Here is an 11462-nt window from a genome sequence, read left to right as displayed (position 1 = left end):
ATACTGAAATATATTTAATAAAAAATGTATTTGATATAATATACTTATTTGATGGAACAAAAAAAAGCATCTTGATAAGGCTTAACGTTATGAAAAATATTGTGAAATTCTATACAATTTGGTGGGAGGGGAGGGATTTTTATCTGCTCTTACCATAATCATATCAGTAAAATTTTCGCTTCTATCAATAATATTTTATAATTGTTAATAGATAGATACAAAAAGCGTTTCAAGTGGACATAATTGGCAATAAAGTTCTCAAGATAAGAAATTATGAATAAACCAGTTAGATTAATTTATTAAATATTATTGATATGATTGATCGAAGGGCCTCGAAGAAAGAGATTTTCCTTTTTTCAGACAGTTGACGCCCATGTTCAAGTGCTCCTCTTCTCTAAGAGAATACCTGAGCACTTTAAGAGCAATGTAACGGCTACCTCATTTATAGAGGCACACACACATACATACACACAAAGTCATTTACTCGGTTCCATCTCTTATCGCCCTGGTTACAATTGAATAATTTGCCCCGCTATTCGGGGTATAAATAAGCCGCTCACAGCATTGAGTCGTTCAGTTCTATCCGTTCTGTATTAGAGAATCATGTCGGGCCAACTACCAGCAACATTTGTGAAGGGCTTCCACAATGAGGAGCTAGTGCGTCGCATGGAATATCGTCCTCTGGGCAACACAGGACTAAGGGTGTCCAAAATCGCTTTGGGTGGAGCCACATTGAGTGCGTTGTTCGATAGCAAATTCGATCGTGAGGAGGGCATCAAAACTGTGCATGAGGCCATCAAATCGGGAATCAATTATATCGATACGGCTCCCTTCTATGGACAGGGCAAGTCGGAGGAATTGCTTGGTGAAGCCTTAAAGGATGTGCCACGGGAGGCTTATTACATAGCCACCAAAGTGGCTCGCTATGAACTGGATCCTAATCTAATGTTCGATTACACAGCCGCCAAGGCTCGGGCAAGTGTTCAGAAGAGCTTAAAACTCCTGGGCCTGGATGCTGTCGATGTCCTGCAAGTGCATGATGTGGATGCAGCTCCCAGTTTGGATATGGTATTAAATGAAACTATACCAGTCCTGGAAGATTATGTAAAACAAGGCAAGGCACGCTTCATAGGCATCACTGGTTACGATGTTGATGTCCTGAAGGAGTGTGCCGAACGGGGCAAAGGACGTATTCATTTGGTCCTCAATTATGCTCGCTACACTCTGCTGGACAACACACTTCTGCGTCACATGAAGGCCTTCAAGGAGCTAAATGTGGGTGTCATTTGTGCGGCTGCCCATGCTCTGGGTCTGCTCAGCAATGGTGGCCCACAAGTCTGGCATCCCGGCAGTGAAGAGCTCCAAGCTGTGGGTCTCCGTGGTGCCGAAATTTGCAAGCAACGCGGCGTGGAACTAGGAAAATTGGCCATGTACTACACCATGCAATTGGATGGTGCTGCTACCTTCCTTATTGGCATTCCCAATCGTCGTCTGCTCCAGATCAACCTGGATGCAATTTTCAATGGACTCACATCGAACGAACAGGAAGTCTTGCAGTATCTACGTGAAAAGTGAGTACAATCGAGATATGGAATTGTGCAAGTCGGATTTGGTGTTAGCAATTGCATCACTCGTCTCGAACTTGGCCTCTCAGTTAACCAGTTTCCAACTCACTTTTCTTCTCTTCTCTTTCTTTTTCAGTGTCTTTACAAAATCCTACAGTTGGGGTTCCACTCTATCTACTGTGAATATGTTTAAGTGATTGAACATCCAGATCATGTGTAAATTTAAAACTGAATATGGACTAATTTATTGTTATATGTATTTTATTCTGGAAAATGAAATAAAAAAATAATCAATCTACTCATATGTTTCATTTGATTTTATTTGTCATATCAGCTCAAGTTCATCCCTAAGATCAGTTGTCATATGTAAATAAATAAATTAAAAGCCATTACTAATAATACCTAATTATATTTTGTATTATCTATAGCTTATGTATGTATATTGATCACAACAACACAAAAGCCGGCATCGTCTCTATTTACTTTACAGACGACAGTTCTTTATAAATATATAAGTATATATAAACAGGTATAATATGACTCGCTTTACATGGAACTGCAGTTCAGAGAGACTCTAAGAGAGTAAGGCAATGCCCTCAATGCAATTTCAGTAGAGCATTGTGAATGAAGTGAAGGGGAAGTTAGTAAGGGCGCTCATTGAAAATGAAGAAAATTAAAGATAATTTTAGCCTTTTCCTCGACTTAAAGGCTCGATTGTCAACTAGAACTACTAACATTTTTGTGTTTTATTATTAAGATTTCAATTCGATTGTCTTCAATGCATATGTATGTATATGGTTCATATCTTCTCAAATTTAGACTATTTATTACTAGAGAGATAGATAAAAACATATATAATAAATGAGATTTGATGCATTAGCCGGACTAAATTGAATTAACAAAGAATAGTTTTAAATATATAAAAAACCTAAGTAGATTCACCATTAAGTAGGTATTTAATCTGACGTCATAAACAAATAATTAATTAGTCATAAAGCAGGATCAGCAAATGATACAGTCCCCGCGCCTTGAGGGGAGTTTTTAATCACAGAAAAGTTGATTTAATGTTCATTCATGAAATTAATTTGCTCAAATATCAAAAAGTTTAATGCCGGTTTAAGTTGCGCATAATCTGAGTAATAACTTCTTGAATTCGGTTAAAAATTGGGCGAAAATACAGTCGGAAGAAAAATACTGTTGTATAAAAAGTTAATTAAAAAATAGACAACATTATCTTTGATCGATTTCCATTCATATTCCAACTTTTCAATTTCTACAATCTTTTCTAAAATTACTACAGAATTATTATTTAATTGCATACCTAATGAAACATTTCAATAGGCGAAAACATGTGAAACAGTTACCCTCAATTGCTCTAAACCAGCCCTGTACTCATGTCAGACATATCAATTTCATACATCTGTTTGTTCTGAATCTCTCGCTCTTTCGTTCAGAGTACTTATGCCCGCAAACAGTTTATATTCAAGTGGGCTCTTCGATATCAAGAGAAGAGCATCTAACCGATCGGGATTCCCACACATGTGTGTGTGTAATTGGGTGTGGCGGAGCTTGGGGGGGGGGCTCCAAACACTGATTACAAATATGAAATTCTGGAATAAACATTACTGAATTGCCAAAACTTGGCTATCAGTACGTTCTGCGACTTCTGCGGCGTTGGTTGAATTTCAACAGAGTGCGAAATATATTTCTACTTTTTTATATTTAATAAATAATAATTATAATGTCTGGAATATTGCCGGCTACCTACGTCAAGGGTTTCCACAATGAAGAGCAAGTCAAGCGTATGGAATATCGTAAATTAGGCAAAACTGGCCTGGAAATCTCGAAAATCTCTTTCGGTGGGGGAGCATTGTGTAGATTTTATGGGTAAGTAAGAAGCTAAAATCGAAATTATTAAGAGAAGCAGTAAACATTTTTAAGAGAATTAAGTCCAATGCAAATAATTACTCTCACAGGTTTGATCTGGATGAGGCAATTAAGACAGTGCATGCGGCCTTGAAATCGGGTATTAACTATATAGATACAGCTCCATTCTATGGTCAGGGTCAATCGGAAACTGTGCTGGGAAAAGCGCTCAAAGATGTTCCCCGAGATGCGTATTATATTGCCACCAAAGTGGCTCGCTATGGAAGTGACTTTGAGAATATGTTTGACTTCAGTGCCAAAAAGACACGGGAAAGTGTCGAGAATAGTTTGAAACTGTTGGGTCTGAATTATTTGGATGTCGTGCAAATCCATGACATTGAATTTGCAGAGAGTTTGGATATTGTTCTAAACGAAACGTTGCCCACATTGGAGCAGCTGGTTAAAGAGGGCAAACTCAAGTATATTGGTGTCTCCGCTTATCCCATTTCCCCGTTAAAGGAATGTATATCACGAGCTTCCGGAAGATTTGATGTGAGTTTTATTGTCTTTGTTAAGTTTGAAACTTCTTATATTTCTTTTAATTATTTCGTTTAGACGGTTCTCTGCTACTCTAGATACACTTTGACCGATCAAACTCTGTTGGATTACTTGGACTTTTTCAAATCGCAAAATCTGGGAATCATTTGTGCTGCAGCCCATGATCTGGGTCTTCTAACAAATGCTGGACCCCAGCCTTGGCATCCTGCCAGTGCTGAGCAAAAGCAATTTGTACGCCAAGCCTCCGATTATTGTATTAAAAATGGAGTTGAACTCGGCAAATTGGCCATGTACTATACCCTGAAGTTGAAAGATGCATCGACTTTTCTAACTGGCATGCAGACAACTCAATTATTGCAAGTAAATTTGGATGCCTTTTACAATGGACTCAATGCCAAGGAGCAGGAAGTGTTTGATCACTTGACCAAAAAGTAAGTGGAAATGCTGTCCGAGTCGGAAGTTGACCAAAAAACAACAACAAGACAAAACAGCAAAAATTGTGCAACTCGGATAAAATGTTACTATTACATCATATCCACTTAGCAAATGGCTTGGAGTGGGGTTAGTGGGGTGGGGTGGGGTCCGGTTAGAGTCTGGTTATGTCCAATGTTTTATGTGCATGATCATTGTCAATCTTGGCCATCGGTTTAGTAGGCAGCCCCAACGCCAAGCGGTCCTCTTTAGCGCATTCCCTGTCTCTCTCTCTCTCTTTCTTTCTGCATTTTCCTCGATTGGCATTGCATGTTGAACTTGTTTTTTTCGTTTCCATTACCCCATAATTTTCCAATAAACCATTTCTATTTTATCCCTCATTTTTGTTGCCCAATTTTCATAATTCTCCTTTTGAAATTAATGTGCATTATGTAAAATTTTTTGCAGCATTTTCACCAAGCCTTTCAATTGGGAAGGCAACGAACTGGCAATCTACTGGGCCGCCTTAAAAAAGAAGTAAACCTTGCCATAATTCGCCTCTGTTTTGTTTGCCTTTGATTTGACCTAGAAATGAACTTTAATAACTTTAAGACAAAAAATAAATCAAATCTAATCAAAATAAAATTGTTAAAACTCATTGATAACTGATAACTACTAGAAATTGAAATTAAAAACTATTAACACCTTCCAGCAAAGATAAGATACTAAAAATAAAAAAACAGATGGGAAAGGTAAGTTATTACGGACTAGAAATAATTCCAAATGATAAGTAAATAACTAAAATTTCTTTATGCATGATTACCCAAATTCAACGTCTTGATTACATTAGTTTTTAGCCAAAACACATTTGGCCAACAAAATCAAAAGGGTCGACTAGAAATTATCCGCATAACTTTTTAAACACTTTGCTTATTAAATAATTTAATAAATAATAGCTATACATACATACATAGGTGGATCTATGACTGTAAAATGGGAGAACTTTGCTCCTTAAAGTATGCAATGGAAAAAGCATTCATTATTAGCAACAAATTTACTACTTTTAATATGCCAAGCTATGTTTGTTTTCAAGAGTCTTTAAATATTCCAAAGCTTCTTTAGATGTTACAAAAAGCAAATTCTTCGACTGCTTATTACATTATTTTAGAAGCAAAGGTTCATAATTTCCAAATTTTCCTAATTTTTAAAGAAGAAACTATTTCTTTGTTTTAGAAATTCTTGAGATATCAATAAATGGTGCTTCACTAGAATTTTCCCTTAAATGATTTTCATATAAAGCAAAATGCAGATCGTTTATGCTCCTTTAATGAATGGACTCCAGGGTAACAATTTGCAATGCAACTTCCACCTTTCGCTACCACGGTCAATCACTAACTAATTAAAGCCTTAATTAACGCAGCATTAAAAAAAAACGAAAAACCACAACACGAACCAAGTTATGTGTTTTTCTTTGGTTATTTTTTTGGGAGAATCGTCGAAGCGGAGACGAAAACGGGGAAGTTTTTTCTTTTTTTTTTGAATAATGAAATCGAAAGAAAATGGGAAAAATGCGCAACGAATGCACAACAGAAATCTGACATGAAAAGCGGAAATGTCTTTGCCGCATTTTGTTTTCCTTAAACTGCAGTAAAATGATTTTCTTTCTCTATCTCCCATATGCAGTGGCCAGAAACAACTGCCAATAAGTGTAGTTTTTTATTTTGGCCTTATCACAAAGCCTTCTCAATTAACTAACTGTTGATCAGATTCTCCACAACTCACCTGTAAAAGCTCTCCCACTCTGAAGCTTCCTCTCTTTTGGACTCTCTCTCTCTCCCTCTCTCTCTGTTTTTCTCTTTGAAGCCGAGCTTTCTTTCAGCTGCTTATATGAACGGCGCGCAGTCGCAGGTGAAGCGACAGTTTTGCTTTCATCTCGCAGTCTTTTAGACGTGTCGGCATAATCGATAGAAAATTGCAAAAATATTATTTTACCAAAAGTGCATAATAATGAAACTACAAAATGGAATTTTAATTTTAATGGGCTGCAGCATGTTGCTTATGGTTCATGCAACTGGCAATAAGCACCATCAACAACAACAACAACAGAATCAAGGTAAGAAAGGTTATCGACATCGAAAAGGGCACGGCCTAAAATGGGGAAGTTCTCTTAGTTGCTGCTGTTCTAGCCAGACCAAAACAAAGAAACAACAAACCGGTTATTGACCGGCATATATCGAATTGACAGAGTAAAGATGAGTCTCATACCTATATAGTTGTTGCGGTTCGTTAGATTAACTACTTACCAGATTTTAACGGCTTTTTTGACCAGAAAGCAAGTTTTGTTTATGTGAAAATTCGCAACCATCGATTTGCTAGGTAATATTTACTTTAAATATTTCTTTAAAACCCAAAAAAAGTTAAGAATTTCAATATCAAAGCCATGGAACATAATTTAGATTTCTATATTCCTTTTAAACTCATTAGAATTTAATTAAAGAAACTACCACTTTCCCAAATCGACTTATAATTATTTCCAACATCAGCATCAGGGCAAAAAATTACAAGGGACAAAGAGTTTAGTGTTTAGAAATTATTCAATACTTTAAACAATTTAATGAAAACTTAATTAAAAATGAAGACAAATTAGAAAATAGCTTTGCGTAAGTTTTTTAAAAGTTCACGAACTAAAAAGAAACAAGTAAAGCGATGTAACACTGTGATAAATGTCAACCGTAACCATTACAGAAATCTGGGAACAAGACCTTTCGGACACTTTCAAAATCGAGGGCAGCGATCAGGGCATACAGAAGGTCAATCTAAAATGTGGAGCAAACTCAATGAACGTGATGCTGGAAACGGAGAAACCCTTCACAGGTGTCATGTACACCCGTGGAAGTTTCTATAAGCAGACGCCACCTTGCTTCATGAAGCCAACACAACAGCAGGGATCTCGGTCGCTCGAAATGAATTTCGAGTTGGATCAATGTCAGACCCTTAAGGAAGGTGAACTCTATACTAATATTGTGGTAATCCAAAATGATCCGGAATTGATAACACCCGGAGATTCGGCTTTCTCGTTGGAATGTGATTTCCGTCAGCCACGAAGCTTGGATGTTGAGGCCAGTATGCAGACCAGGGATAGGTAAGAATTATCATTCCATATGTATGTTTCATATAAGATGTGATTATTATCTCAATGATTACAATAAATAGAAATCCACAAAAGTTGCGCGGAGCACGTGGTGGAGCACGCCAGCGTCAGTAAAGCATCAGATTCATAAAAAAAAACCACCATCTCAACTCCTAAGTTTTACTTCTACCATTTCTGTACATAAGGTACAATCAAATTTCCAATTTTATCTCTGTTTTGTAAACTAAAACCATTTTTAGAGCTTTACTAATAAGACATCAGAACAAGAGACACTAATTTTGACACCCAAAACATACAAACATACATACATTAATACATACATTTTCACAGAGTTGCGACAGGTTCCAAAATTACACTCACTAGTCCTGATCCAGCAGCACCTACGGAACACTTACACAATTCGGTGTTTAGTCCAAGTGATACAGTTGAATATATACCAAAGTTTAGTAAACCAAATGAAACCATACGCTTGGGCTCTGTGGAGCAAGTCGAACTCCATGAAAGAGATGAACTCTAACCAAAAACAAAACTATATTTGCACTTAGTACTTTCTTAACAAACATCATAAACAACACAACACAAAAACAAAAATTACAAAAACACTCCAAACAACAGGTGAGGACACGCTATTTGCTACCATAATAAATAATAAAATCAATGTTTGTTGATTTCAAAACGGGATTATAGTTATTATTACTAAGCAATACTAAATACAACGTCCTTTTCGCAGGAAAAACACAACGGCACCAGCTTTGAATGCAACGGAAACGGAACACCCAGGCGAATCTAAGGAATATTAACACACACATTTTTATGCAAAACATCAATTGTGTATTCATTTTCATTCTAAAATGGTTTCTTTCATATCCTGTGATAATTTTTTAAGTTTGGTTTTAAATAAAAAATGAACAAAACAGTAATTTACTTCAATACTTGTTTCTCATGGGAATCTATTACCACATTTATATAATATAATTATATTATCTATCAAATCCACAAAAAGTGACGGAAATTGTTACTACAACCCTTGATGCAAAAGATTTAAATTATGAAAACAAACTTAAATTTAAATAAAAGAGTCGATTTATATCGATATCGATAACACATGTTACTGTCGATGGTGCAATCGATGCATTTCTCACTTCTATTGTTTATCGTCTACTGCAACTCCCAATACAACGCAAAATTAAACTAATTTAATTAAATAAATAAAAACCTTTTTAATTTCTGCATTTTAAAGCAAAAAAATGAATCGCGAAGTTGTTCAGTCGCTGATTTTTGTTTTAAGCGGCACTTTTAATGTTCTGGTGGTGAAGTAAGTAAACAAAAAACTTTAAAACAAAGGAAAAACGTAATAGGGGAAAAACTATAATATATGTATGTATTTACATATGTGCATTTATCCACAGATGGGGCTACAATCTTGAGGTAGAGGGCAGAGATGGTGAAAAATATAGATTCTTTCACCCTGTATTTTTGACTTTTCTAATGTTTTTTGGAAATCTTCTGAGTTTGTGTTCTCGGAACAGTGGACGGGTAAGTGTACTTCGTCTGAATAAAACCGGCAACCAATTCGATTCAATATATGTATGCATGTATTTCTATAGAATGAGGAACAACTGCTTTACGACCGAGCTGAGTTTAAGCCTTTAAAAATGCTTCTTCCTGCTTTGCTGGATGCCATCGCTTCCATTTTACTATTTACTGGCTTGTACCTAACATATGCCACCAGCTTTCAGATGATAAGAGGTACGTTTTATGTTGCATTTGTCATCTGTTCAAATCACTTACATTGCACTTTCTTATCTCTCACTTTTACTCTCTCTCTTTCTCTCTTGTCTTTCGAGTAGGTTCTGCAATGATGTTTGTGGGCTTTTTCGGCACCATATTATTAAATCAGAGCCTGGGGTCACGCCACTGGTTAGCTATAATCAGCATTTCATGCGGCGTAATACACATCATTAGTATGGATTTGCTTCGAGTAGACTACGATCAATCGAGTTTGGCACATTATGACCGCAATTCCATCTTGACAGGAGATTTACTTATTATAACTGCTGAACTCCTGCATGCCATGCAGTATGTCTACGAGGAGAAGATCGTAAAGACGACAGACGTCTCCATAAGACAGGCAAACGGTTGGAAGGGTTTATTTGGTATGATTATAACTCTTTTATTGGCGGTTTGTTTCAATTATGTGCCATCTTCATTCAATGAGAGTTCACGCGGAGTTTTCGATGATTGGATTGATGTGTGGTATCAATTGAAGGCAAATGTGTGGCTTAATACTGCATTGATAATGTTCTTCATAAGTTGTGCCGCCTATGATTATGTGGGAATGGCAATTATGAAATTCTCTTCCACTGGCAATCGTCTATTGGCCGATTACTTGCGCGTATATTTTATATGGATTTTTGTCATACTGCTAGAATGGGAAGTTTTTAACTTAATGACAATGCTGGGCTTAATAATACTTCAAATGGGCATTGTTTTATATCGTCATGCTATATTTGCGGATTGGCTTAGGGCAACAGTGGCCCGCTGGCAGCGTAGTCGTTATATGGACCTAAACGAAGAGCAAAGGGACACAAATGTACCACCAAGCAGGCCAGCAGATGTTATCTAAGTGAACGTTTGGAAAGTAAGAAGTTTGAAAAGCTGTTGCAGAATGTGATAATAGAGATGGGCCTGAAGAAATGTATATCAAATATTCAATGTTAGTTTTTAAGCACGGAATAAAATTTATTGTTAACAGAGAGATTTACACAGATTTTTTTTGCTCTATGCCTAGCAAACGTTCACCCACACCCAAGAAGTAGACCATTTGAGCAATGCCGAAGAGTGGAGCTATTACCATCATTCGGCACAAGCCGCCTTTAAAAAATGCCGTAATCCCCTCATGTTTCATGGTCTTGTTAATGCAGTCGATAATTCCTTCGAATTCCTTTTCCCCATCGGCTTTTTTAATGGCCTGCACACGTGTCTTAATCACATCCAGAGGCGTGGCCAACAATGCTGAAGACATACCAGCTACTAAACCCGAGATCAACGACCAGTAGAACACTGCTTCGCCGGAGCCATCCGCTTTTCGAGGTCCCTCATTATTAATGGTTGCAAATAATGGAAAATATATTATCGAAAAGGTTATATCCCTCACCGCAGTGGCGCCCACTCCCTTATACAAACCAATGATACCCTTTTCTCTCAAAAGCTGCTTTGCTATTTGAGATGCTGTTAACTTTTTCACTTTCTTGTCGGATGCCTGGGACGAATCGGCTATGCGTCCAGCATCTTGCATTTGAATTTTCAACAGCTCCATGGGTGTGGTCACAATTATTTGAAGTGCCCCCGCCAATCCACCGGCCAAAGCCTGTTTGGGAAGTGTGATTTTGCCATCATCCGAGGCCAAACGATATCGAAAATAATCATTGGTTGCCAACTTGATGCCCTTCTCGGGTGCTATGAGTAAATTATTCACTGCCGAACCGCGATACATGCCAAAGAAACCTTCCGAAGCAATTGTCTTGCGAAAGCAATCGAAGCTATGTACATATAGGGAGCGAGGCATTATTCATCATGTAATGTAATTTGCATATGGAATCCAATTCTTACATGCTGCTGTACATTCGCTCGCCATTTGGACCAATTTGTTGATTTTGTAGACGTGTCTTAACCAAATCCAAGGGAAATACACACGAAACTCCAATTATACCCGCTATTCCGCCATTTATGATCTTGGGCAGGATTCTAGCTGGAGATGTTTAGGCCAAGTGCCCAAAGAATAAAGACATTTACTCACTTAAAACTTTCGGGTTTTTTATCGGCCATGTGTCTAAATTTCAATGTCAAAAAACAGAAATGCAACTGGAACAAAAGACCACAAGAAAATTAAGAATAACGAAACATAAGAA

At 37.1% G+C, this 11462-nt stretch overlaps 5 protein-coding genes across 5 annotated transcripts; 4 read left to right on the top strand and 1 right to left on the bottom strand.

The window, feature by feature from the left end:
- The first annotated feature begins 571 nt into the window (after nucleotides 1-571).
- Nucleotides 572-1863, top strand: LOC6647777 (L-galactose dehydrogenase). Its single transcript, XM_002069676.4, has 2 exons — nucleotides 572-1571; nucleotides 1702-1863. Exons 1-2 carry the CDS (start codon nucleotides 604-606, stop codon nucleotides 1760-1762), a joined length of 1029 nt encoding a protein of 342 aa, XP_002069712.1. The 5' UTR covers nucleotides 572-603; the 3' UTR covers nucleotides 1763-1863.
- A 1343-nt stretch (nucleotides 1864-3206) lies between these two features.
- On the top strand, nucleotides 3207-5030 carry LOC6647778 (L-galactose dehydrogenase). Its single transcript, XM_002069677.3, has 4 exons — nucleotides 3207-3452; nucleotides 3542-3983; nucleotides 4047-4420; nucleotides 4869-5030. Exons 1-4 carry the CDS (start codon nucleotides 3307-3309, stop codon nucleotides 4939-4941), a joined length of 1035 nt encoding a protein of 344 aa, XP_002069713.1. The 5' UTR covers nucleotides 3207-3306; the 3' UTR covers nucleotides 4942-5030.
- Nucleotides 5031-6331: 1301 nt separating this feature from the next.
- Nucleotides 6332-8449, top strand: LOC6647779. Its single transcript, XM_047009410.1, has 4 exons — nucleotides 6332-6513; nucleotides 7146-7542; nucleotides 7882-8166; nucleotides 8282-8449. Exons 1-3 carry the CDS (start codon nucleotides 6408-6410, stop codon nucleotides 8066-8068), a joined length of 690 nt encoding a protein of 229 aa, XP_046865366.1. The 5' UTR covers nucleotides 6332-6407; the 3' UTR covers nucleotides 8069-8166; nucleotides 8282-8449.
- A 266-nt stretch (nucleotides 8450-8715) lies between these two features.
- Nucleotides 8716-10311, top strand: LOC6647780 (solute carrier family 35 member F6). The gene is made up of 4 exons (XM_002069679.4): nucleotides 8716-8866; nucleotides 8961-9087; nucleotides 9159-9300; nucleotides 9402-10311. The coding sequence occupies exons 1-4, from the start codon at nucleotides 8799-8801 to the stop codon at nucleotides 10175-10177; spliced, it is 1113 nt and encodes a 370-aa protein (XP_002069715.1). The 5' UTR covers nucleotides 8716-8798; the 3' UTR covers nucleotides 10178-10311.
- Nucleotide 10312: 1 nt separating this feature from the next.
- On the bottom strand, nucleotides 10313-11406 carry LOC6646854 (mitochondrial glutamate carrier 1). The gene is made up of 3 exons (XM_002069680.4): nucleotides 11351-11406; nucleotides 11164-11298; nucleotides 10313-11093 (listed from the first exon to the last, which is right to left on the bottom strand). Exons 1-3 carry the CDS (start codon nucleotides 11377-11379, stop codon nucleotides 10313-10315), a joined length of 945 nt encoding a protein of 314 aa, XP_002069716.3. The 5' UTR covers nucleotides 11380-11406.
- Between the last annotated feature and the right edge of the window lie 56 nt (nucleotides 11407-11462).

This window comes from Drosophila willistoni, chromosome 3R (assembly GCF_018902025.1).
Source record: "Drosophila willistoni isolate 14030-0811.24 chromosome 3R, UCI_dwil_1.1, whole genome shotgun sequence".
Lineage (NCBI taxonomy): Eukaryota > Metazoa > Arthropoda > Insecta > Diptera > Drosophilidae > Drosophila > Drosophila willistoni.
This window is presented reverse-complemented; position numbering and strand designations above follow the sequence as displayed.

Coding starts and splice junctions, on each gene's coding strand:
- LOC6647779 (XM_047009410.1), top strand. CDS start 6,408: ATGAAACTACAAAATGGAATTTTAATTTTAATGGGCTGCAGCATGTTG. Junction 6,514..7,145: donor ACAACAACAACAGAATCAAG/GTAAGAAAGGTT, acceptor TAACCATTACAG/AAATCTGGGAACAAGACCTT. Junction 7,543..7,881: donor AGTATGCAGACCAGGGATAG/GTAAGAATTATC, acceptor ACATTTTCACAG/AGTTGCGACAGGTTCCAAAA.
- LOC6647778 (XM_002069677.3), top strand. CDS start 3,307: ATGTCTGGAATATTGCCGGCTACCTACGTCAAGGGTTTCCACAATGAA. Junction 3,453..3,541: donor GCATTGTGTAGATTTTATGG/GTAAGTAAGAAG, acceptor TTACTCTCACAG/GTTTGATCTGGATGAGGCAA. Junction 3,984..4,046: donor GAGCTTCCGGAAGATTTGAT/GTGAGTTTTATT, acceptor TATTTCGTTTAG/ACGGTTCTCTGCTACTCTAG.
- LOC6646854 (XM_002069680.4), bottom strand. CDS start 11,379: ATGGCCGATAAAAAACCCGAAAGTTTTAA. Junction 11,299..11,350: donor AAAAAACCCGAAAGTTTTAA/GTGAGTAAATGT, acceptor ATCTCCAGCTAG/AATCCTGCCCAAGATCATAA. Junction 11,094..11,163: donor GAGCGAATGTACAGCAGCAT/GTAAGAATTGGA, acceptor ATATGTACATAG/CTTCGATTGCTTTCGCAAGA.
- LOC6647780 (XM_002069679.4), top strand. CDS start 8,799: ATGAATCGCGAAGTTGTTCAGTCGCTGATTTTTGTTTTAAGCGGCACT. Junction 9,088..9,158: donor GTTCTCGGAACAGTGGACGG/GTAAGTGTACTT, acceptor GTATTTCTATAG/AATGAGGAACAACTGCTTTA. Junction 9,301..9,401: donor CAGCTTTCAGATGATAAGAG/GTACGTTTTATG, acceptor TCTTTCGAGTAG/GTTCTGCAATGATGTTTGTG.
- LOC6647777 (XM_002069676.4), top strand. CDS start 604: ATGTCGGGCCAACTACCAGCAACATTTGTGAAGGGCTTCCACAATGAG. Junction 1,572..1,701: donor TTGCAGTATCTACGTGAAAA/GTGAGTACAATC, acceptor TTTCTTTTTCAG/TGTCTTTACAAAATCCTACA.